At 44.2% G+C, this 27,227-nt stretch overlaps 1 protein-coding gene across 2 annotated transcripts in view; it reads right to left on the reverse strand.

Annotated features, from left to right (window-relative positions):
- Positions 1-27,227, reverse strand: part of CACNA2D3 (calcium voltage-gated channel auxiliary subunit alpha2delta 3) — a 913,362-nt gene that overhangs the window by 522,207 nt on the left and 363,928 nt on the right. For both annotated transcript variants that reach the window (XM_053599985.1, XM_053599984.1), the window contains exon 5: positions 24,087-24,249. In XM_053599985.1, coding sequence (XP_053455960.1) covers positions 24,087-24,249 — 163 coding nt within the window. The remainder of the gene's footprint in view (positions 1-24,086; positions 24,250-27,227) is intronic.

A 27,227-nucleotide genomic window follows, 5' to 3' on the forward strand; every position in this document is an offset into this window, starting at 1 on the left:
AGTTCGAGTCCCCAGTGGACTGTGCCTGAGTGTTTCTGAGCAGGTCTAAATCCTCTGAGTCCCTCTAAAGTGGGGCATACTGGTCTTCATCCTACCGTGACCTGAGCAGCAGGGGTAACTTGGTAGGAAAAGTGCTCGGCAGACAGCCTAGCACACAGTCAGCCCTCAGAACAGAATTGCTGTAATTACCCTATTTGGATACAGCCATGTTTGAATCCCCTAGTAAGTGTTCAATAAACATTTGTTAAATAGGTGAGTCCTATGAGGTGGTGCTACTAACACTCCCATTTTACAAGAGGGCAAGTGAGGGACAGGAGCTCAAGTGCTCCACCAAGCGTGGGCGGGAGAGAGCAAGGATGTAAGCACACCCTCAAGTCCCAGAGCCTACTTCTTTCACCCCCACATGGCGTGCTCTGCACTCAGAGCCAGCAGGTGCAAGTGCCAGGACTAGTTAGCCCTACTAACTTGTATGGCCAAAGCAGGAGCTCTTCCTGATGTGCCTGTCAACAGCCAGCACCTTCTGCTCTCTGTGTCTCTTTGACTGCATGTCCCTCCCTCCTCCGGCTTGCTCTTCCTGTCTCACTTTCCTTGTCTATAAAATAAGGATAACAATACTTAGCTGACAGGACTGGGAGAAGGTCATTGTTACCAACAGGAGTCATAACTATTTATTGGGCCTTTATTTATACATAGCAGTCTGTCTGGCACTCAGCACTCCGGTTCCTAACTGAGGTATGACAGGGACAGCCCCACTTCGCAAGTGAGCAAGAGTAAGTGACTTCTCCAAAGTCAACACAGTGCTGGGCACCCATGAACACTCAAGGCATGGCAGCTGCTCTAACAACAAGAATACTGCAACAGTCTTCAGCTATTCTTTCAGAGTGAGAGAAAAGTGAATGAAAGAAAAATAGACAGAGGAAAGACTCTTTTCAGAAACACCCAGAATCCTCATCTCACCCTGCTCTTCACCAGGATCTCTTTCCTAGCATGCGATGTTCTGTGCTGTGGGGGCCTGCTGGCCATGGCCCAGAGCCACCCTGTACACTGGCCACCTACCCAAAGGTGGCTCACAGATCAGCAGCAAAGCCAGCCATGGACGTAAGAGAGACATCAGGACATGTGGTCGCCCTGCGGAGGACACATTTGTTCATTACTGGCCTGATGGCAGGGATGGTTTCTGGAGGAGTTCCCATCAGAGGAGCATGGATAATCTCCCGTGGGGTGGGTCCACATTGTCCTTGAGGCTGTCCTGCTCCTTCCTGCACATCAGAGTTGGTGAACAAATGAAAAGTGTTCCAACCTTATCATCCGTATTCCAAATACATCCTCAAGATATTAAAAAAAAAGTTCACAGTATAAAATCTACAAAATACATAAAAGAACAGAGAAAGAAAAAACCCTTAAAGAACTCAACTCAACAAGAAGAAAACAAATCACTCCCTTAAAAATGGGCAAACAACATGAACTAACGTTTAAAAAAAAAATAGATGTGTTATGGATGCAGAGAAGAGGGAATACTTATACGTTGTTGGTATGTAAACTAGTACAACCTCTATGAAAAACAGTATGGAGGTTTCTCAAAGAAACAAAATACCATTTGATCTAGCAACCCCACTATTGGGTATCTAAGGAAAGGAAAGGTAATCATTGTAGCAAAGAGATGCCTACACTCATAGATCTATTGCAGCCCTATTCAAAATAGCGAAGATAGGGAATCAACCTAAGTGTGCATCAAGCCATGGGTGGATAAAGAAAATGGAATATGTGTCCACATACACACATACACACCCCATGGAATCCAATCCATGGATGGACGGCCTCCAATCCATCCACCTAGCCACAAAAGACAATGAAATAATGTCTTTTGCAGCAAATTAGAACTATGGTCCATTATCCTAAGTGAAATAACTCATGATGAAAAATCAAGTGCTCATTTAGAGTTGGGGATAAACAATGGGTACACATGGTCATATAGAGGGGAATAATACACATAGGAGACTTCAAAAGGTGGGAGGGTGGGACAGGGTGAGGGATGAAAAACTACGTATTGTATACAATGTACACTAGTCAGGTGATGGGGACACTAAAAGCTCAGACTCCTGGACTTCACCATGACACAATATCTCCATGCAACAAAACTGCACATGTATCCCCTAAATAGGTAAAAATTAAAAATTGTTTACAAAGAAAAACCATCTATAATACAATGACCCAGGATGATAATCTTCAACACTAATAAATTCCTATCTATTCTGCCCTTCCTCGAACTCTCCTAACCAGAATGTCCCATTTAGTACATATTTTGTGCTAATGACAACTTGGAAGTTTTTCATCAGCTCTATACCAGAGGATTAAAGGTTGAAGCTGAACCCTGGATATTTTCAATAACTTTTTTACTGCTCTAGGGTGATTCAAGTGGAAAGCCCACATTTTTAGATGGAATACGAAACACAACCACAAACATTCACATCTAAATAGCTCTTAGCTCTCTAAGAGACCCTCTATAAGTGGAAACTTTCAATTTTCCAACACGTAACCTTTTAGCCCCTTTTATTTTGGGCTGTTCTACCTGGTGGCCACTTCGTCTGTTCTCCAGACAACAATGAGTTCAGAGCTGACACTGACAAATTGACCAGCACAGGCGCTGGTCAGACCAGACATTATTCAGTATCCTGACAGGTGACCTGTCCACCTCATAGCTTCCACTTTCAGCTGGCCGGTGGGGCTTAATATGAACCCCAGCTGGGGCCAGCTCACCAACTCAGGACACAGCTCGCCATCATATGTTCTCTCAATAAACATTCAGTGGCACAATGATGCCTCTATAATTATTCATCACTTAGTGTTATTAATATTCTGTTTCCTCAATAGCAGTCATTATCAGAAATGGAAATCAAGGAAGGCTATAATGGCTTAGCATCCACATAAAACAAAAGAGGGGACAGGGATAGAAAAAATAAAAATAGAAGTCATATTTTAACCTTGAATTCTCACAAAGTCCAAAGCTGACGTGTGAACATTGTCATGATGATAAAAGTGAACTTTTTATAGAATAGAATTTTTTAAGGCTCTAAATTAAGAAGTGGACATTATAACACAAAAGGACACTGCATATTTGCTTATTCATTTAAGTATTTTTTAGAACTTACCTCATGTGAGGGACAATTTTAAAGCAGTGATTCTCAATTTTAAGATGCAGCAGAATTAACTCTACGACTTACATAATATAGATTGCTGACCCCTATTTCCAGAGTATCTGATTCAATAGTTCTGGGAGACAGCCCTCAGTTTTTGTTTTTTTGTTGTTGTTGTTGTTTTTTTGTTTGTTTGTTTAAAACAGTCTCACTCACTCTGCCATAGGGTGCAGTGGCATCATCATAGCTCACTACAACCTCAAACTCCTGGGCTCAAGTGATCCTCCTGCCTCAGCCTCCCAAGTAGGCAGGACTATAGGCATTTTGCCACTACACCCAGCTAATTTTTCTATTTTCTTTTCTATTTTTTTTTTAAATTTGGAGACAGAGTCTCACTCTATCAACCTTGGTGGAGGGCCATGGCATCATCATAGCTCACAGCAACCACAAACTCTTAGACTCAAATTATCTTCTTGACTCAGCCACCCAAGTAGCTGAGCCTCCCAGGTAGACTACAGGTACCTGCCACAAAGCTCAGATTTTTAGAGATGGAGTCTTGCTCTTGCTCAGGCTGGCTTTGAATTCCTGAGTTAAAGCAAACCACCCACCTCGGCCTCTAAGAGTGCTAGGATTGCAGGCATGAGCTACCATCCCCAGACTAATTTTTCTATCTTCAGAAGAAATAAGGTTATTTTTGCTTAGGTTGGTCTTGAACTGAGCTCAAGCAATTCTCCCAGAGTGCTAGGGTTACAGCTATGAGCCACCAGACCCAGCCTCCAGAAATGTTCATATCTGACAAGTACCCAGATGACACTGATGCTGCTGTCTTGGAAGGATAATATGTGAACCACTGTTCAAGGCTATGAAAATACAACAGAGAAAAAAATCAAAACCCTTCCCATAGAGCTTGCCTTCTATTGGACTGATAACAATTAAGCATGAACAATTTCGGTAGTAGAAAAGTGGTCATATCTACCATTTAAAATAACTCAGAAAAGTATTGAGAATGATGGAGCCCATAGGTTTTTTTTTTTTTAAAGAAGGTTGGTCAGAGACAGCATCTCTGAGGAGGTAACATTCAAACAAATAAAGGGAAAGAATGAAGAGAGAGAAAGGAAGCCATACAAAATTACAGGGGGACAGTATGCCAGGCACATAGAACATCTCATGGAAGAGGATCCCCATTGTGCTAATGAACTTTAAGTGTTTCAGAACAGCAAGACCAGTCCAAACAGAGGGGAGAGAGCGGGAGAGAAGGGAGTTTGGAGAAGGAAAGGGGGAGCAAAGTTTTTCTAATGGAAGGTTATGGTTATGAGTGGAGAAGTGATACAATCTGATTCATGTTTTAGGACGACAACCCTGATATATAAATAATTATTTGAAAATTTAAAAAAAATTAGAAAAGAAGAATTAAAACTACCTCTAAGTCCTCTTTGTTTTTTTAGGTGATAGAACAGAGGGCTCAAGGATGACCACATGTTCTACTAAATACATTTAATTAAAATAAAACATTTGCAAATATACAGAAAGGTACAAGAATAAAAATAGCACAAAGAATACTTGTACTTCCTTCTTAGAGAATCTGTTTTGAACACTTGCTTTAATATTGTCACACTCTGCTTATTAACACACATGTGCACACATGCTATTTTCCATTCCAAATCACTGGAGGACAAACTGTACACACCATGGACCTTCTTTCCTGAATACCTCAGAACCACAATGTTTTGAGCCTGATCTACAGGTACCTGCCACAGGTATGGTATGCACAGGGCAGAGAGAGTCAGAGGGCCACACGTCCCCATGGGAACTTGGTGGCAGGTGGTAGACACCAGGGAAGAGAGGCAGGGTGGGCACAGGAGGGAGGGCAGGCTCTGGCTTCCAGGCCAAGGGTGAAATTGGAAAAGCTACTGCTCAGGATGTGCTGGCTCCAGGTGCTCCGACTCCCTGTGGAGGGAATGCTATGTTGTGAACAAGAAAACCGACCCGACTAGTGCAATGACAATATGGCAGACAAATGGACCAAAATTCCTTTTCTATTTTTTGCCAGTGTTGCGGATTTCTAAAATTCTTCTGTCTCAACGTCCCCTTAGTCAGGGTTCCACCTGAGCAAGTCCAGGTTTTCAATAGCAGCCAATCCCTCTGACCTCGAATGATGACTTCTGAGTTCCCAACTTGGATGTCACAGAAGCACACTTAACTTTGCTTCTCCTGAATTCTGTGGCACAGCACGAGCTGCCGCCCTCATCAGAATGACATTTCTGTAGCCAGGCTCTCACTGCCAGGCTCAGAGACAAGCTTATTCGCTGCAAGCTGATATATGCAGACAGTAATCAAAAGTTCTGCTAGCACAGGGGGAAAAAAAATCTTCTGAGGGTATAGAGGCAGCTCAAAACGAGATTGAAATGTGATGAACCACAGCCGTTTTTTTTGATTAAGTAGGGTTTTTCAATTTGCCACTTAAAGGGAGCTATGAATATCCTTCCATCATACATCCCTATCAACTTCCTCCAAGAGGCAGTTGGGCCAAGAGCATCAATAATTCTGAAGCACTGGAAGTCCCAGCCCAGGTTTATCCTCAACGGGTGTGCAGAGATGATAATCTACATCCAGTATGTATGGAAAAATCCTCTTCTGCAAAGAGGAAATGCAGAAATAAGAGTCAGGCCAGCTGCTGGAGCATGGCATCTGTTCCCATGGCTTCTGCTAATCTATCCTCAACTAGCACACAAGGCACAGCTAAACCATTACAACTTAAAAGCCACAGCAGTTGCCAGCCTATGTTTCTGCGGGCCCTTAAAGGGCTTTAATTCTGGTATCTTGAACTCTGTGTTGTTTAAACTCAAAAGGTATTGCTCTCCAGACTGCAGCACAAGGGGGGAATGTTCTCCATTCAGCCCACCTGGGCACTGAGGAACTGAGCTGGACTAATCTTGGTGGTGCTGAAATCTTTTTTCATGGGTGTCCAGCCCTTTCTCTTCTCTACTGTAAATGAGAGTTGCCTTGGGCCACACATTAAATACAAAAGCACTAACAAAGGCTGATGAGCAAACAAACAAACAAACAAAAAGTCTGCACATATTAAACCGTCCTCAACTAACCAGCATGCGGCTAGAGGGCTACTGGTTAGATATCCCTGTTCTAGATATTCATTTGCTACACGGGATTCATATTCAGGCAATACTGCATATAGCTGAGTATATCAGTGGGCTGTGTGATACCCAGGAAGTTACTCAATGTCTCTGGGCTCCCTTTTTCCTTTATAAAGTGGGGCACAAAACAGAGCTGATCTTCAGAGTGTTGCCAGGAGGATTAAAGCAGATAATAAATACAGTTAAAACACTTAGCCCAGGCTCAGCACCTGTAGCTCAGCAGTTAGGGCACCAGCCACATACACCTGGGGCTGGCAGTTCTAACCCAGCCCAGGTCAACCAAAGAACAATGACAATTACAACAACAACAACATCATCAACAAATAGCCAGGCATTGTGGTGGGCGCCTGTAGTCCCAGCTACTTAGGAGGCTGAGGCAAGAGAATCGCTTAAGCCCAAGAGTTGGAGGTTGCTGTGAGCAGTGACCAATGGCAACAAAGTGAGACCCTGTCTCAATTAAAAAAAAAAAAAACACTTAGCCCAGTCCAGGGAGTATAGTAGGGCTTCTAAAATGTTAACATTACATTAGCTGAATCCAATTTTCCTATTGTCCTTTCAAGATACATATGGAAAATGAGGCAGCCACTTTGGTAGTTCTTCAAATGGTTAAATACAGAGTTATAATTCAATCTAGGAATTCCATTTCTAGGAATATGCCAAAAAGAAATGAAAATGTGTCCACTTGAAAATGTGAATGCTGTCAGCAGCATTATTCAAGTAGGCAAAGGTGGAAGCAACCCAAGTATCCATCAGCAGATGAAGAATATACAAAATAATACACACACATATACACATACATACACACAGTGGAATATTATTCAGCCATAAAAATGGACACTGATATATGCTACAGCATGGAGGACTATTGACAATATTATGCTAAGTGAAATAAATAAGCCACAAGAGATCATATATTATATAATTATATTTATAAAATAAATGTCCAAAAAAGGTAAATCTATAGAGACAGAAAGATCAGTGGTTTCTTGGGGGTGGGAAGGCACACAGGTTTATAGATAAAAGTTACAGGGTTTCTTTGTAAGGTGATGAAAATGCTCTAAAATTGGTGACTGATGTTGGCACATAAAAACCACTGAATTGCACACTTTTTTTTTTTTTTTTTTGCAGTTTTTGGCTGGGGCTGGGTTTGAACCTGCCACCTCCAGCATATGGGGCTGGTGCCCTACTCCTTTGAGCCACAAGCACTGCCCTGAATTGCACACTTTTAATAGGAAAACTATACAGTACGTGAATCATATGTCAGCAAAGCTGTTTTTATTTTATTTATTTATTTATTTATTTATTTATTTATTTATTTATTTTTGCAGTTTTTGGCCAGGGCTGGGTTTGAACCCGCCACCTCTGGCATATGGGGCCGGCGCCCCACTCCATCGAGCCACAGGCACCACCAGCAAAGCTGTTTTTAAAAGTACACAGCTTTCTGAGTGATTCTGACCAGTAAGCGGACTGAGAACCACTGCTCCACCCATTAGTGAGTGCCCAGAAGCTCCCTGGTTCTCTCTCCAGCACAAATGGATACTTCTTCAAGATGTCGACCGCGGACGAAGTCAGTTCTCGGTTTTGTGAATTCCTCATGTATTTAGAATACATACATTGAGAAATGAGCTGTGTGATGACCCAGCCTCATCTGCTTCTGAGATAAACACAGCAGCCAGCCTCCCACTGCAGGACCAAGACACTGACCCCTCAGCCCGCAAGAAGGGAGATGGGCCAGTCCAGCACCTCTGACTGAGTTGCCTCTTCTTGGTACGCCAGAGGATTACCATGGGAGAAAGGCAGGAAGAACTGCACTGGGCCACTTGTGAACATCAGCTATTGCACATGTAATAAACCTCAGTCCCCCTAAGTATCTATGCAGAAGGATATTGAAACCATCAGAAATTAGCCTTTGTAAAGCTAGCTTCCTCTCAACTAGCCATTTCAATTTCCACAACATTGTAATCTACTACCTTTAGTGTGATTATTTTTAATGCAGAGACCCCAAGACATAATAAATATGCTCCAGCTCTTTGCTTCACTTCTGCCCTGGCCCAGGGGCCATAACTTAAGCCATTTGATGCCAGCGTACCCCTTGACTCCCCATCAACCAAGTTGATCATCACTGCCCACTTAAAATCAGATCTTACTCTCTAGCCTTTGTCAATAGGACATCTGACTTAGTTTTCTGTCAGTTGAGTTAATATAAACCACATCCCGCCAGAGACAGAGGCCATCCATTATACAGAATTATATGCTATAGGCCTGGAAATGGAAGATAAGGTTCTTTCTGGCACAACCTGAAAGTGTATTATGTGTCTCCTATGACTAAGCTGTTTATTAGGAAAAGGGGCTGCTCAAAAAGGAAAAATCATATTATCTTTGCTGTTGCATTGTCTGAAAGGGGGACCAGGCTCAGAACAGACTCCCCACCATTCTGTTCAAAGGTCTGACTTCATCTCCAGTTCACTGTGGGGTCGAGTGAACTGCTAGTCTCCAGATTTGGATTGCATAAAGAGGGCCATCCTTGCCTTTCAAATGCTGACATTACTGAGAGCATTGAGAGGTTTGGAGGATGAACAGGGTGGAAATGTCCCCTGGACTGCATCTGGGCCAGAAGGCAGTCCTGGCCCACTCGCGTTTCTGTGCACCCAGCTTCATTACAGCTCCTTCCTTGCCAAGAGTCCCTACTGTGAACCCCAGGAGACTGACCTGACCGCCAATCCTGTAATCCCTCCCTGGGGAGCGCCTTTCTCAGTGATAAACTCAGCTGGTGTGAAGAGACTGCCCTTCACAACAGAGTTTACACATGTAGGCATTTCATTTCTCCCCAGCAGCACCCACCTGTCACCTGATGAGAGCTAGCACACAGAGGCCCTTGCCCGGAGGCAGACACACACCTCGCCTGTTCCTTACTGTGCCTTCGCCATGCAAGTGGTTCTTTGGGCCTCCACACCCCTGGAGGTTTTTAGTTTTCCACCCTTATCCCCCAAGTCCTTTTTCACTCAAGTGACAATGTACCTGTTAACTTCTAACGTGAGCTAATAAAAGTCATTTTCAAATATTTTACGCAGAACCCACATGAAGCATGAAGATGGCTTTTGCTATATAAGTAGAAAATAACCCAAATTCCTCTCTCCTTTTTTTATTAACTTGAGTGAGACTTGGAATGGAATAAAAGGCTGAAAAGTGCCAAAAGATATTTCATATCTTGACAGTTAAAACGACATCTGGTCATATCTTCTTCATCAAACTCCTCCGAATAAGCTGCAGGGAAAAAGAAACCCAGAACTCTAGGATGAAATGTGTCAGGATGAGGAGAGAGCATTTCTGGAGTCAGGTTGTCAATAGTACCAGCCACAGAATGAACCAGCTGGGTACCAGGCTGAGAGGAGCCTACGGCTGGTCCCAGATCAGTGGTCCAGGTCCCACAGGTGCTGACCTCATGAAGAAGATTCCAGAACTCTCTGTGACCCCACCCTGCAGCGTCTCAGTGGGGCACTGAGTATGGGCTTCTCAGCCACTGGAGGGACACCCGGGTGCTTGCTCCTGCTCCTCCCCCCTCCCCTCCTTCCAACCCTCATTCTACCTCTCCTCTCCTTTCTTTTTTTTTTATTTTTATATTTTTTTTTCTAATTTATTTTTTTTTTAATTGTTAGATCATAGCTGTGTACATTAGTGCAATCAAGGAGTACAATGTGCTGGTTTCATATACAATCTGAAATAGTCTCACCAAACTGTTCAACGTAGCCTTCGTGGCATTTTCTTAGTTATTGTATGTAGACATTTGTATTCTGCATTTAGTAAGTTTCACCTATACCCATTCTAAGATGCACCGTAGGTGTGGCCCCACCCATTACCCTCCCTCCACCCTAACCTCCCCCCTCCCTTCCTCTTCCTTGGCCCTTTCCTCATAGTCTTGTGCTATAGTTGGGTTATAGCCTTCATGTGAAAGCTATCATTTAGCTTCAAAGTAGGGCTGAGTACATTGGATACTTTTTCTTCCATTCCTGAGATACTTTGCTAAGAAGAATATGTTCCAGCTCCATCCATGTAAACACACTCCTCTCCTTTCTTCCTCTTAGGTAGTGGAGGATCAGAGGCCACAGAGGCGTCAGCTGGCTTTCACAGAGTTAGCTAGCTCATCTAGTCTGACAGCCCACAAGTGGACTAGATGCCGCACCTGCACTCATAACCACCCTGAGACACAGAGCTAGTTCTGGCCCTGCATTTGGGAATGAAAGATTCCATTCCTCTCCGCCCAGCCACCCTGGTTTTAAAATAAAGAAACTTCCATAGGCCTGGTCACTCTTGGAAAGATTCCATTCAGAACATTGATGGGAGCTCACCGTGCTTCCTCGGAAGGTCCACCCTAGAATGACAACCACATAGTAGGTATTCTGAGTGGGATGGCGGTCCTCCTGGGTTAGGATGCCGGGAGCAGCCCAAGGCTCATTCCTCAGCCGAGCAGAGTCCTAGGGCAGTAGCTACAAGAAAGCCCCGGAAGCCTCCTCAGCCAGCTTGCGAGGGTGTGTGAACTGAGCAGGGGCAGGGCTGCTGGAAAAAGGAAGTGAGAACCAGGATGGAGCATCAGGAGAGATGAGACAGAGCCTTAGGATTCTTCTCAGCCCCAAAGACGAAGGAGAAGATACACATTTCCCCACTGATGAGGCCACAGCTCGGGGCACGCAGCGTTTACAGCCTATAGGGCATGTCCTAAACAAGGGAACTCAGTGGTGCCACACAGGGGGTGGGGCTCAGTGGTTACACCCTGTAGGGCAGGTGCTGACCAAGAGAACTCAGCTGTGCGACACTGGGAGGAGGAGGGGCTCAGCGAAAACAGCCCATAGTGCAGGTGCTGACCAAGGGCACTCAGTGGTGCCACAGTGGGGGACATTTTACAGCCTGTAGGGCAGGTGCTGACCAATTACAATGGCGCAGGCCTTAGGCTGTGATGTCAGCCTCTTAGTTGTTGGGAGGGCCTGGGGGAGACAGGGGGTACTAGTGAGGGGGTCTTGGAGCTATTTACCAACCAGACACATCATTTTAATATTTGAGCCACTGGCATGGGCACACTGATGCTTCCTGGCTGAGGTCAGGAAACCACCAGGGTGACAATGTGATCTTGGCTTTGTCCAGGCTGACTCAAGAAAATCTTCCCTCATCATCAGGGAAGGACAGCCTGGGAGCTGGGCTTCTCCCAAGATATATGCCTTGTGGAGGTTCTTGTAGCTCACTAAAGCATGGCAGCTAGGACCAGGCTGATTTGGGTCTGAATTCAGACTTGAACAAATAACATAAGTTCCTGGAGCCTCATTCTTGTCATCTGTAAAATGGAGTGGGCAATAGTAATAATAAACAATTTTTGAGCCTTCTGATAGGCCAGGGCTTCATGTTCTCTCTGCCATTTAGTCCTTACAACAACTTCCTGTATTGAGTTAGACAAACTTATTCTCCTCTGAGGCACAGAGGTTAAATATTTTGCCTGAGAACACACTGCAGGTGAGCAGTCACACCTTGACTCTTAACTCCAGCAGTTTGGCCTCAGAGCCCATCCACTGACCAGGAGCCTTCCTCCTTTCTGCTACAGGGGCCCTATGGGTGTCCAAGGAGATAGAAGATGGGGCACTACGCACAGCACCTGCCTGCAGTCTGCAGGTGGCTGCTGTCCTACCTAGTGCTACTCCTTGGAAGACAGGAGCACCTTGGTGGATTTTACATTGATACCTGTTGGGTTTTCACTCAAGTAAGAATGAACAGAATGAAGTTTATCTAGGAGTTCACACAGTGTTTCTTACATGTAAAATGAACAGTTCTTCATTTATGATATTGGCCCTAAGCTAGACTAAAGAAAACTAATGATATGAACATCACTCAGCCATTTGCTACACAGGGTTCACAAAGGAGAAGGTGGGGGCAAGGAGGCCAAAAGGAAAGAGACCATTTGGTCTTGAGGAGGGGGAAGTGTTGATTTGGCCCACTTTCAGCACACCTGCCTCACATGCTCCTTGACAAAAGAAGATAGTATTAGTCAGCCATTACAAAATACCACAGACTAGGTGATTTAACCAGCAGACATTTCTTTTGGGAGATAAAATCCAAGATTAAGGTGTTGGCAGGCTTGGTTTCTCCCTCTCTCCTCGGCTCTCAGATGGCTGCCCTCCCGCTGTGTGCCCGAGTGGCCATCTCTCTGTGCACCTGCTATCCCTCATGTCTCTTCTTAGTAGACAATGGTCATACTGGATTAGGGCCCACCCTAAGGAAGGACCTCATTTTAACTTAATCCCCTCCCTAAAGCTCTTATCTGCAAGTACAGTTACATTCTGACCTACTGTGGGTTAGGATTTCAACAAACTTGAGACCTGCAGATACTACGTGAAGGGAGAAAGTCTACTCCTGATGAGTGGGGGACAGAAATGATCCTAAGACAGGTACTACCACTGGTCGGGAAAAAATTGAAGTGATGCAGAGAGTATGACATCCTGTTCTTGAAACCTGAGGGAACAGTCCTTGAACGTTGTAAAACCTCACTGAACAAGCACCTCGAAATATTCTTTAAAGTCTGGGTTGTGAAAAGGCAAATCACCACCCAATTTTGTGTGTCCTTTAAGAAGGCACTGCGGGGTTTGGTGTTTTCTCAGGCTCTCATGCCTGCAGAAGGAACCTTCCACTATCGCCCCGCGGCTGGTCTACCACAGGCACCCTGACTGTAGCCCCAACCAATGCCCTTCCTCACCACCTCATCTGGGTTCCCCACCCTGCCCTTGATAACAGTGAATGGAGAAGGTAAAAAGTCTCTGAGGTTCAGATCTGGCCCCACCTCCCTTCATCCAGGGGCCTTGAATGAAGTGGACACGAGAGGTGAGGATGTGCCCATGGGGTTCAGCTGCTGAGGCTCTGCTTTGAAGCACAAGTGGGAAACCCCAGATTGGGAATGGGAAGACTTGTAACTCCAGTCTGTTTCACCAAGTAAAGCTGCATGTCCCCAATCTCTCCCAGCCATTTGCTTCTTCTCTAAGATGCGGATGAACCCACCTGCCAAAAGGCAACGTAACAGTGTGCTGCATCCCCACGCATACGGAGATATGCAAATGTCTATGTGTGTGGGCTACAAACAGAGCCACAGTAGTTGTTGAGGTAGAAACCACTCAAGAATTGTTCTACTGCCTTGAAGTGAGAGGGAAGGAAAGAGAAAAACATCAAATGTACAGAAATACCTCTCCTGCTGAAGAATGCAGGGAGACTACAAGAAGGGGGCCCTTTGGAGACTACAAAGTGGAGCCAGCATTTTGGGCAGCATGTGAAGTCTTAAGAAATAGGGAAGTACAGTCACCAAGCCATGTTTACTAGAAACTAACCCAAAATATTGGAGGCATGGACTTTTGAATGTCATCTAGAGAAAGTGGTGGCCCCGAGCAGGGAATACACCTGCAGTGTGCATCTTATCTCCAAGGCCTGCCTGTGCTGTTGCCAGGCATTCATCAGACAGCAAGATACTCACAAGGAACCCCTGGCCCAGATCCCCTATGACATGTGTCCCCAGTATAGAATATGGCCTGCAATATGGGGCAGAGGGACTCGCTGGTGCCCATCCTTAGCCACATTAGCCCTGGGCCTCCATCACATTTAGAAGGTCCACTAAGGCCCAGACAGCTACTTAAAAAAGGGCTCTTGGGAGTCACCTGATAAGCATATGATGTCAGTGAGAGAACAAAATAAGTTTGCACAGCCCCTTCTGAGATAAGAAAATCTCACTTCTAATCCCAGTTTCTAGTCTGACCCTTGGAAGCCATGACATACTTTTGTTCAAGTGCAGACTGGTCTTCATATTTCAGGCTGGGCATCCCCATGTCTGTGATATCCATCAGCAGATGGCTGGAGTATCACAGAATCATTTCAGAGGGAAATCATTTCTCTTTTCCCAGGCCAACATCATTCTTCTTAAAATAACTACTGCCACCATAAGGATGCAGTGTGACACTGATGGTAATCTCTTGCAAAGGTGGCACCCACTGATTGCCATAAACAACTCACTTAATAGTTATCCTGCCTCTAACGAACCACTGCCAATCACTGCCACAAGAGAGAACTGTCACCTGGGAAGCCAAATACACCCCCTGACACACAGGTATATTTCCTTTTATGGGATATCAGTGTACCCTGAAAAAGTATTTGTAGATAAGTAGCTTTGTAAGTCAAATTCCTTTGTTCTTTTGGTTAGAATTACTAAAACGTAATGCTTGTTCCTTATAAAACATTCAAACTAAGTAGGAAGGTGGAAGGTACAGGGCCAACACTATCAATTTTCTGAATATCCCCCCAGTAATATGCAGTATTCTGCATATACAACCACTTTATGTCCTTCAAACACACACACGTACTTTACCAGGCGTTTTCCTCTACATTTTTTCTGTCTGCATCTTTGTCACTTATCTGTGCACCTTTGAAACCTTTGTCCTGAGCACAGAGAGCCCCAGCTCAGCAGAGACTCTAGGTCCCAGGAAACACACATGATTTTTAAGATGTTAACGGCTGTTCCACAATAAAAAAAATGCCACGATCAATTAAGTTAGAGAAAGGCTGACTCATAATTAAACAGCTTTCTCTACAGTAGGAACTTGTATTCCTTGAACATTTCACGTACACAGTAGAACGCCAACGCGACAGATTCTACGCGGCATCTCCTTCCTTTATTCCATCCCAAAACATTTTGTCAGGGATTACTTAGCAACACCTTGGCTGATGAGTTTTCTCTCACTGCAGTATCTCCTGCCTCTCCCCATGCCCCAGACCGTGGTTAAATTATCTCCTACTCATCTTCCAGATGACTGCTAAGCTTCTCTTTCTCAGAAAGACATCCCTGACCCTGACCAACCCCCACCTGGCATTCAGCCCAGGCTGAGCTGCTCTGCGGCACTGGTTGAGGCCCCACACTCCCTCGTTCCACACTGCATGCCCTCCTGCGGGCATCAGGTGATCAGCTATGTGACCCCTGCCCGTCTGCCTCCCCACTGACCTGTCAGCTGCACAAGAGCATGGCCAGAGCCTGCCCATTCCTCACCACAGCCCCTCACGCTACAGGTTACTCTAGAGTACTCCATGAATGTTTACTGAACCAACAGATGCCGGTGGTGCCCCCACAGAACCCAGGTCTGCACCTGCCACTCTAGTCTCCCATCTCCTAAACACGGCGCAGTGAACTTTCTGGTGAGGAGAAGAGCCTGTCTGCGCTGTGATGCATCACCTCCTTACATGCTTGTCTTGTACATATTTTGGTAGGGTGGGTTTGCAGGATTAAATATGGAACCATCTCATCTCCGACAGAAATATCCTCAACGTGTGAGCAGTTGGTATCCACTGGCATTCTGATGCAGGATTTGCTTCACGTTTTTAAAATGACTTTTTGCTGCAACGTTATTTTGATGAAGGGAAGAGATTGGAAGTGTTTATGTAAAATAAGACTAGTTTTCATTTGTGATGGATTTTCACATGCTGAGAAGAAAATAGCACGATTTGACAAAAACAGAGCCTTCCACTTGCGGCACGTATAAAGTGTGCGCATAAACAGGCATGACACAACTAGCTGAATACTCAACACAGCCTTCAGGGTGGTGGATACAGCGGCATGCAGGACACAGCATAGAGGGGCAGGTACCCAGAGGTTCTGAAGTCAAAGCATTGTGTTCACATGCTGACTGACACCCTTTGCTAGCTGGCAGATTCTCAGCAAGGGTCTAAGCCTCAATTTTGACACCTGTAAAATGGGAATAATAAGAGTTCCTACTTCACTGAGTTATGGGTAGGACTGCACTGTATTAGATCACATTGTTCCTTACCACATAGTAAGCATCATATAAATGTTACCTGAATAAAGAAAACTGATAGACAGGGCATCAATTGATTAACACACAGGTGAATGTCTCAGAGGACTATGGGTAGATAATATGTCCTGGCCAGAAGTTTCCATTAGCTTGGAGTTCAGAAGAGTAAAAGAGTATGAGAAGTGGAAAAAAAAAAAAAGAGTTCCTTCATATCCCTGCCGAGACTAGTACCTCCCAACAGCTAAGAGCTCCCAGGCTCCTCTGAGAGCCCTGGTCCCAGCCAAAAGGAAAGCAAAGAGCATTATTTGAAGCCTTATAGAATTTAATTGAGAATGATATCAAGGTGTCAGCAGCCTGCAACCCAAGCAGAGCCACAGAGCCACAGAGGTTCCTTGTATCCCAGCATGATGAGGCCAGGTGCAGGAATTAGAGACCAGGCCCCCTGCCAAGGTGCTTATAGGCCTCCAACCTTGCATTCTGGGTCCCCGCTGTTCTCTGTTCACTGAATTTCTTGATGTACAACTTCAGTGATTTAAGTGTTCCCAGGGTGCAGGAGGAAAATAAAATGTCACCTGACCCAGTGTCAGAGAAATTGCCAGGCATAAGCCATGCCATTGTGGGTTTCACTGTCCTCCTTCTTAGAACAATACTAACCATTGAACTTGCAGTAAGCCTCTACCCCAGAGTAGGCACAGTTTGAAATGCTTAGCATGCACAGTTTCATTCAATCCTCACAAACCCCCCATGAGGCAGGTGCTATTGTGATGTCTATTGCACAGAGGGACAAGCATCACCAGCTGAGCCCTCTGTGGGGCAGGCCAGCACCAAAGCAATGAAGACATATCATGGCCACCCTCAGACCACACACGCCCAAGCATGCCCGTGGCTCTCCCAGGGCACCCTAGCTAATGCTGCCCAGAAGGCTGGGAGCCAGAAACCAGCCCCTGTTGTGCCTCTTAAATCCTAGAGGCCCAGCCTGCATCTCTTCAGCAAAGCAGTCTCTTTCTCACATGTGGGGACCTGTGGCATACATGTATGGTTGGTTGAGTCAACCCAGGGACAGTGGCTCGTAATCTGTTTTCCCCACAGGACACACTGTACCACCACCGGAGGCTATAACACTCACTGCTGTGATTTCCAGAGTTCTGAAGGTGGTTCCACCCTCTCCCTCCCAGTCAAAACACAGACCAGACAGCAGGTGCTTTAGAGTCATACAGGAATGACCTTGAATCCTCTCTAAGTCATTAAAAAAAAAAAAAAAAAGAGTAAATCACCTCTATACTCCAGTTCACTACCATTACTGCGACATTTCACAAATGCCGGGACAGCAGGGTGAAATAAAGCCCTGCTGGCAACCCTCCCTGCTCTTCCACTGTCTTCCAGTTCTGCCAGCCCCTCCTGGCAGAGTTTCTCTAGTAGATTCCATTTCCATCTAGTTGCAAAACTGTCCTGCTTTCCATTCCCTTCAAAAGAGAGATTTAAAATACAAATTTTAAAATTCTGAAAGTAGCATTACCTCACTACACATATGTCTAAAATTACTGTCTTCAAAACCAAAAAAAAAAAATTCAAATATAAGCAGAATTGAAGTAACAAGCAAAGACAAACAACAACTAGAGAAAACATCACTGGCGACCTGTGGTGAGCAGGCTAAGTCCAATTCCACTTCATCCATGGAGGATCTCTTCCAGTCCAGGTCCTCTGCTAGGTTCCCATGGGGATGAAAAACAATGACAGCCCCTGGCCCAAGGTCAGGGGCAAAAAGCCCAGTGAGGAAAAAACAAAACAAACAATAACAACAATAAAACCACTACACAATGTGATGAATACTTTCACACAAGAGGAATCCAAACACTGTGAGGGCACACATGGGGGACAGAGGGTGGATCTGGGGAGGAGGGCTGGGCCAGAAGGGCTGGGCTCCAAGCAAAGGACAGGTCTCTCCAGGTGGGAAGGGGAAAGCATCCTCAGCTGGAGGTCAGAGGTGCAGAGGCTGTTCAGGGAATCTAAGAAGAGGAGGAATAGGATAACCAGGAAAACAGGTCAGAATACTGGGCTCAGCTTGTGGGTGTGTTTGTATTTCGTTCCACACCAAGTGCTGAAGGAAAGGGGGTCCAGGCTTGGGATTGGGCACCCCCTGCAGGTGTTTGGCAGGACAGCAAGGGGAATCAACCTGGTCTGCAGGGGGTGGAAATGGGTTTGGTGTGGAGAGTCATCATGTGCCAAGCACCTGTGTGTGACAGGTGCCATGCTGCGTGCTGTGCCTTTCTCCTTTAAATACTCAAAATGACACTTTATACCTCACAGATGAAAAATAGAGGTCCTGGGAGTGAAATGTTCCTCCCAGGCCCCCACACTGATAGCTACAGCACTGGCTGCAAGTCCAGGCCTGCTGTTCTCAAGAGACGGACCCTGATGGTCCAGAGAGAGCCCTATAGTAGACCAAGATAGACAGATGGGGACAACACAGGGTGGTCCCCAGGGCTAAAGGTGACCAGGGGATAAGATGTTTCAGGGAGCCTTAGGCAGGTGGTATAACTCCCCTCCCACTTGCATTCTGGGGAACAATCACTTGGCATCTAAAGTGTTGACTTTGAGTTTTACCTCATGTAACATCCCTGGACCCCACTCTAGAATAAAGGTTGTGGACAGTTTGCCTCAGAGGATGGTGGTCCCCAGGCTGCCTACAACGTGGGGTTGCTGTTAATGAGATATTGCAGTTAAAATGTTCAGTACAGAGTGTGATTCTTGGGTAAATAATATACTTATCCATAATCCATCCATCCACTCATTCATCAAGTGCAAGTTCTAGGCTAGGCGTAAGCCTACACTTAGGGCTGAGGGGCCACGAGCGGCCACACGACACCCTCCCTCTACGATGCAGACACGAGCCTATGCACACACACACACACACACACACCTCTACAGACCTCTGTTCATGTGCACGTGTGCACACACACACATTTAGAAGTGGGAAGAGATTGGCAACAGAACTTGAATTTTAAGTTAGAGATAGTTATTCTGTGATGTAAAAATATCATTTACAAACTAGAAGAGAAAAACCGTGAGTGCTTTGGGATGATCTGTGGCATAACTTCAGTGTCACTATGCAGCTTGCCATCCACCACAGTCCTTCTGCATTCACTGATGGAACAGGAGTTCCTGAGAACCAGATGCAGCTTGAGCAAGTTCTCTGGGCCCTGGTGAGGACTGCGGGTTCTTGGAGGTCTTTCTCTAGGGCCAAAGCTGTGTTCTCTCATCTATTTCCACTGACCTGGACTCCCAGTTCCAACTGATGGCCATCTCACCATCACATTCAGTCAGGGCTGGGAGACAGACACAGAAGCACAATTGCAGCCTACTCCAAATGCTCAGAGCCCAGGGAAGACAACCACTTAAGAGTCAGAACTTGCTTTTAACATCCCGGGGTTAGTCACTCTTGCTCCCTTGTGTGCGCTCTCTCTCCCTCTCACTCTCTTTTACACGTCCATAAGCAAAGGGAAAAGAAACAAAAGAGAAAGCAAAAACATTTAAACAGCTTTCTAAAAGGTTCACGAGCCTTCTTGCACATCAAATGGCTCTGGAGAAACAACATTTTAATGATTTCCGTGTAAACAAATCAGAAACATATGGACTAAATTTCCCTCAAAATATACACACGTAATTAAGGGGAAAAGTGCTTGGAAAAATGCATTTTGCGTTTTATCAAACCCAACCTTTGAAAAATAGTTTGAGACATCTGACAAATCCCAATCCAGAGGTCCTGCCTCTCCCCACAGCAACATGCAGGCTCTGCTTCTAAGCAGGGGACCCCATTCTGCCTCTTCAGACTTTTGTTCTTCTCTTGGGCTTTTTAGAAAAAACTATTAGATTGTAACGGACACATTGATTTGGGGGGCTCTGCAATGGTGGTTCCTTTTCTTCGAGCTCTGTTCATTTTCAGGGGCTAGATCCCCAAGCAAAGCACAGCCTTACAACCCGGCCTCAGCCTGACTCAGCTGCCTGCTGGGGAACTCTAGAAGATGAAGGCGTGGCCTAAACTGTGTCTTGCAATTCACACTTCCTCCTTACCATAATATATAATATGTGTGTAGATATGGGTTTGGATATGCACGTGTATGTATAAATTTTATGCCACTTCAGCCTAGAAAGTATTGAAAAAGAGTTCACCTTTATCTGAATCCTCTGCCAGATCATCAAGAGTTCTCACCAAAGCATCCTGCCCCATGCTTTTGTCATAGAGAATATGGAGCCATTTACAGCTTCAAAGTATTGGCCACTGGTCTTCAAAGTCTCCTGGATAGTAAGACTCACAGGCTGGGGATACCAGAGCAGCCACTCAACAACTGTGAAAACAAGGCTGCATAAGACACCCTGAGGACCCTAAGATGCATTCTAAAGACTCTAGGCTTAGGGCTCTTTGAGTTGCCACTGGCACAACGTGCCCACAAGACACCAGCTCTGAAGCTGCAGCCTCTTTCAGAGGCTGAGAGAAAGACACATCAACCACAGAGGACCATGGTGACTCGGCTGAACAGCCGGCTCTCAAGGCCCAGCCAAGGAGGCAGAAGGCAGAGTGTCAAAAGCAGGTAGAGTTCACTAGCCAGTTTCTCCTAGGACCAGAAATCATGCCCAAGAACACAGCACGTAGCAGCTCCTTATCAAATCACACTACTACGTACCCACAGAGGTCCTAGCTGACAGGAGAGAATGACCTTGTATTGGGTTTCTTTGTTGGGGGCAAGATTTCCAACCCAGAAACAACATAACCCATGATGAAGCTCTGAGCATGTGTTTTGAGTACATGTCATCAATAACTAGATCTGAGCTGGAGGGCCTTCTAAACATGAAATATATTTCTGCAGTTTGTAAAGAAAAAAGACTGTTTGGGGCTGGTTTGAATTAGGTAGAATGGAGACAGGAATTTGTCTGAATTGTCTGCCCCTCTCCCATGAGCAGACACTGCCTGGCTGAGACAAGATAGAGCCCCTGGCTGACCTTGGTCTTTGCCCCATGCCCAGGGGATTGGGAGTGACTTCAAGTCTTGGCAGGAAAATTAAGTAGGCAGACCCCATAAGGGTTGCTTAGGATAACTTTAAATGTCATTATCTACGTCCCATGGCTCAAGAAATCTGACTACCCATTAAGATTCTGCCTAAAGTTCCTCACAAGAATGATTCTACAGCCTGTGTGATCAAGGGTCTGTCCCTATGTGTTGCTACCATCAAAAGGTACAATTATATAATTTAAAGCTCCAGGTGCAATTACATCTTTATATGGTGCTAATGGCTCAAGCAAGCTTGGAGCAGCTGTCATATTTTAAAATATCATTCTGGATTGTTATATATCTGAAATTGTTCTGTAAAATCTTGTTACTCTTTCATCTTCAGTTGAGAATGTATTTAATGCCGAGAAGGTGGCTTTCTTCCAGCCACACTACACAAAAAGGGGCAAATTTCCTCTGGGACTTGATCAGCTGACAAGAGCATTTGGAGGAGTAAACAAACAGAGCTGAGCTCAGCCCTCTAAGGCTTGGTTGAATTCGTCCTAAGGAACAGTCTAAAGTAAAGATGAGGTCACAGGATGCAGCTCAGTGCAGAGCTCCCTGGGAGTAGTTTAAACTGACATCACTTTCTCTAAGGGAGAGAAAGAAAAAGACATACCAGTGTCTTTGCCCACATGAACTCCTGGAAAGGTTCCATCCTCGTTGGCACTCCTGTTGTCCCCTGGCTTGTGTGCTATGGCCAATACGTGACACACAGTGTTCTAATTACCTCATTACCTCATGTCCCCAACTAAAGTGTGAACCCCTTGAGGAAAGGGCTGTGTCTAGCTTACCACAGGATCCCCCCAAACTGTCAGGATGGTTAATGAGAGGGATCCTGCCTCCACTGAACCTTCAGAATGGAGATGGATAATAGACGGCGCAGGAAAGAAGAGATCAGATATCCAACCACAAAGAACGGGCATAAGAGAAGAGATGATGTTTCAGAGACAAGGAGTCCAATGCTCTTTAATCACTGACAAAACTCTTTAAATAGTGACCTAGGACCATTCAGAGGAAGAGTTTATGTTCTTGTCACCTCCCCATAGTGGCAATGACAGCCAACATGTACCGCTGTCCCATGCTGCTGCACTAAGGGGCACAGATGCATTATTGAATACTTGCTCAGAACCTTCTAAGAGGCAGTACCTTTATCTCTGTTTTACAAAGAGGGAAACTGAGGCTCGGGAGGCAAAGCTATTTGCTTAGAATCATATAGTTCATAAGAGGAAGAGCAAGATTCAAATCCACGGCCCTTGTTCTTAACTCTTGCACCCTTGTATGTGATGTTGAAACTGATGCTGTGATAGAAACTGGCCCCAATGTCTTTGAAACTGTGATGGAAGACAATGGCACATGTTTTTTTCTTGTGCAATGTAAAGGAAGATAGTTTTTCTAGGATAGTTGTTTTTTTTTTTTTGTTTGTTTTTTAATTTTTTTTTTTTTTATTGTTGGGGATTCATTAAGGGTACAATAAGCCAGGTTACACTGATTGCAATTGTTAGGTAAAGTCCCTCTTGCAATCATGTCTTGCCCCCATAAAGTGTGACACACACCAAGGCCCCAGCCCCCTCCCTCCGTCCCTCTTTCTGCTTCCTCCCCCCATAACCTTAATTGTCATTAATTGTCCTCATATCAAAATTGAGTACATAGGAGTCATGCTTCTCCATTCTTGTGATGCTTTACTAAGAATAATGTCTTCCACTTCCATCCAGGTTAATACGAAGGATGTAAAGTCTCCATTTTTTTTTAATAGCTGAATAGTATTCCATGGTATACATATACCACAGCTTGTTAATCCATTCCTGGGTTGGTGGGCATTTAGGCTGTTTCCACATTTTGGCGATTGTAAATTGAGCTGCAATAAACAGTCTAGTACAAGTGTCCTTATGATAAAAGGATTTTTTTCCTTCTGGGTAGATGCCCAGTAATGGGATTGCAGGATCAAATGGGAGGTCTAGCTTGAGTGCTTTGAGGTTTCTCCATACTTCCTTCCAGAAAGGTAGTTTTTTTTTTTAAGGAGCCTCTCAGGTAAAACAAAGAACATACTTCTACATCATACATCCCAGTAATGATGGGATGAAGATGTTTACAACTTAAATTCTTTATAAACATCATCTCATGTAGTCCACACAACCACCCAACGAGGTAGACATGATTAGTATTCACATCACAGAGATGAGGAAACTCAGAACTAGAAGACAAGAGACAGTGCCAAGGTCACAGCCAGAAAAAGGTCTAGTCAGAGGCCATCTGATGTCAGTACCCAGTCCTTGGCCACCAATTGGAATGGGCTGAGGGGAATTTTGGAGAAAGAACTCTAGTTTCTATATGAAGTCTAGATTTGTAGTACATAAGGCTGGAAATAGGGAATTCTTAAGGTCCATGCTGCTTTGCAATCTGACAAAAGACCAAACAGATTCCATTACAAACTCAGGAGCTTCCCAACCCTAAAATATCATTCCAGAGAATAGAGAAAGGAAAGAAAGAGATTATATCAGGGGTCAGAAAACTATGCTTGCAGGTTAAATCCAGTCTCTCTTTTCATAGATAAAAAGATGGAGTGACATACAGCAATGCCCACTGATGTATTGTCTATGGCTGAACAGTAGAGCTGAATAGTGGCGAGAGAGACCGTATGGCTGGCAATGCCTAAGATATTTGCTATCTGGTCCTTCACAGAAAAGGTTTGCCAACCCCGGACTACATGTTGGAAAGCTTAATGTAAATAACAATGGGGGAAACAGCAAGCCCAGAGTCTCTAGGCACAACAGGACATACACCCTTCACTTATCCAGTTGATGCTTGACACATTCAGCTTGTAATCGTGCAAAAAAAACCAAACAACCAAAAAACCTTTATCCAAAACCAACCAGACCCTGTTTCTCGAACCCCTCACTCTTTACCCTCTAAAAAGAACAGTGGCCAGGAGTCTTACCTTTGTTGTACATGTTTGTTGGCACTTGGACGTCACTCAGACTGATATTCACAGGCAAATTATTAAAATGGTCATTTGGGGCTAAGATGAATTCCTTTCCCAGCTCCAAAAAATTCCCGTCTTTGTCCCTTTCATTTATCAGCACAGCATTGAAGTATTCATACTGAAAGAGAAAGTCAAAGAACATTACATGCAGCTTAGGCCAGAGGGCCGTGAACTCAGAAACACCTGGGCACAGGCTGTAAGCCATCCCCTACATTCGGGGACCCTGATCTGCTCACATAATCTCTTTCAATCTTAGATACTGTGTATGGCTGCTTTTGCACATGTGTGATAGCAATATACAAATATTTGCCGATGTCATTAAATATTCTTAGAAAACACAAGTTTAAGGGACAACACAATATTTCCTTACATGAATATAGAGGAAACTGCCCTAAAAAGCATTTTAATTCTTTAAATTTTAAGAGAGACCATGACATTATGCAGCATATGTTTAAGTTGAAGGAGGCTGAAAATCAACAAAAGATAACAAGTAAATATATACGATTGGACAATTAGTTTGCGAACTTATCCTAGAAAAAGTACTACATACCTCATTGCTGAATATCACCTTAGTCACTAGATGGCCAAGGGGAGTACTTTGAAGGTGACTGTAATGATAGTCAGCAATGACATATGTAGCACTTTTCTTAAGATGGTTCACAAACTTAATTGTCTGACTTCATATGGCAACAGCTCGAACAGCCATTCTAGAAAAAAAGAGTTCCAAAATTGCATTGAAGTACAGACTAGGTGCTAGCATCCATGCATAGCTGCTTCCCAAGGGAAGTACCTTAATGGTGACCATAGTGACATTCAGCAGTGAAGTATGTAGCATTTTTCTTAGGATGAGTTCGTGAACTTAATTGTCTGACCTTGTATGAGATGTCAGAGCATAATTACTTTGAAAAAATAATAAAGCAGAGTAAGTGGAATAGTAGAAGCAGAAGGACTGTGTGTTTATATGGTGCTCGGGGCAGGTATCACTGCTATAATGATGTCTGCATAGAGACTAATCGAGGGGAGGAAGCCAGTAGGGATGGTGTATAGGAAAAATGTCCCAAACAGAGTGGACAGCAAGGGAAAAGGCCCTCAGATGGGAATGTGCTGGCACATTTTACAAATAAATGACTGTATCATCATCAGCCATAAGCCTTCTGACACATACAGAAGGCTTATCTTGTGTCAGAAAGTACCGTAAGTGCTTTTCATGTGCTATTTGTTCTCTTAACAATGTTATAAAGTAGATTTTGTGAGTATTCTCACTTTACAAATGAGGAAACTAAGGTATAGCAAACTTATGCCCCATGAAAGATTACACAGCTGATAAGCAGAGCCAGAATTCAAGCACAGGCAGTATATCTCCAGAGTCTATGCTCGTATCCACTGTGCAGGATGCCCAACGTCAGGTGTGGATAGAATTAACAGACCGGGACCTTAAAATAACTACAATCAATATGCTAAGCAGACTAATGGAAAAAGTGGGTAACATGCAAGACAGATGCAACACAAGCAGAGAAATGGATATTCAATGAGAGAATCAATAATACCTGCTAGAAATCACAAAACTATAATAGGAATGAAGAATGCCTTTGATGGGTCATCAGTATTCTGGACACAGCTGAGGAAATAATCAGTGGGGTTGAAGATATGCTAATTACAAAAGGTGTAACATGTGTTCCCATGTAATGGGGACACCAGATGGAAAAGAGAGAGGGGGAAACTGAAGAAATATTTGAAATACTTGAAATGGCCGAGCACTTTCCAAAATTAATCACAAACATCAAAGCACAGATCCAGGAAGCTCAGAGAACACCAACAAGCACAGTAAATATTATAAAAGTCTAGCCTCCATATATTATATTCAAACTGCAGAAAATCAAAGATAAAGAAAACATCTGGAAAGAAGCTGCAGGGTGGATCTTACCTATAGAGCAGGGGTCCTTAAACTACGGCCCGCGGGCCACATGCAGCGGTGTGAATTGTATTTCTTACCGTTTTGTTTTTTACTTCAAAATAAGATATGTGCAGTGTGTATAGGAATTTGTTCATAGTTTTGTTTTGTTTTTTTTTAAACTACAGTCCGGCCCTCCAATGGACTGAGGGACAGTGAACTGGCCGCCTGTTGAAAAAGTTTGAGGATGCTTGCTATAGAGGAACAAGGAAAAGGATTACATCAGACTTCTCTTCAGAAACTATGTAAGTAAGAAGAGAATGGAGTGAAATACTTAAAGTACTCAAAGGAAAAAAAAAACTATCACCCTAGAATTCTGTATTTAGTGAAGTTATCCCTTGAAAATGAAGGAGAAATAAAGACTTTCTCAGACAAACAAAAGTGAGGAAATCTGTTGCCATGCAAGAAATGATAAAAGCTCATAAGAGAGAAGGGGAATTATGTAAGTCTGAAACTCTTACTTACATAGAGAAAAGAGTGTTAGAATAGGAATAAATGAAGGTAAAATATTTAATTTTTCTTATTCTTAAGTGATCTAACATATAACAGCTTTTTCAAAATAAAAATAGCAACTAATTACTAAATGATTACAGTCCGTGGATAAGTGAAATGAATGACAGCAGAGGGAGGAGTGAGAACTACTTTGTGCTGTGACTTGAATGTGTCCCCTCCAATATGCAGGTGTTGCAAATAAGAGGATATTAAGTTGTGGGGTATCGGGAGGTGATCAGGCCATGAATGGGAGTGACAGACAAAAGTTTTTCCCTTTTTCTGTCTGCCTTTGGCCATGTGAGAAAACAGCTTTCCTTGCTCCAGACGACACAGCATCAATGTGCCACTTTGCAGACAGCAGCCCTCAGTAGACACCAAACATTCTGGTGCCTTGACCTTGGGCTTCCTAACTCCAAAACTGTGAGAAAATAAATTTCTGTTATTTATAAATTGCTCAGTCTCAGGTATTCTCTGATAGTAGCACAAGCAGGCTAAGACACTCTGTTATAAGATACCTGTGCTACCCATGAAGTGGCATAGGGCCGTATGAAAGTAGACTTACATTAGTTGTAAATGTATACTGTAATCTCTAGGGCAACTACTAAAATAATTTTAAGAGGAAGTATAATTTATATGCTAAGAGAGGAGTGAAA

This window comes from Nycticebus coucang, chromosome 8, assembly GCF_027406575.1.
Source record: "Nycticebus coucang isolate mNycCou1 chromosome 8, mNycCou1.pri, whole genome shotgun sequence".
NCBI lineage: Eukaryota > Metazoa > Chordata > Mammalia > Primates > Lorisidae > Nycticebus > Nycticebus coucang.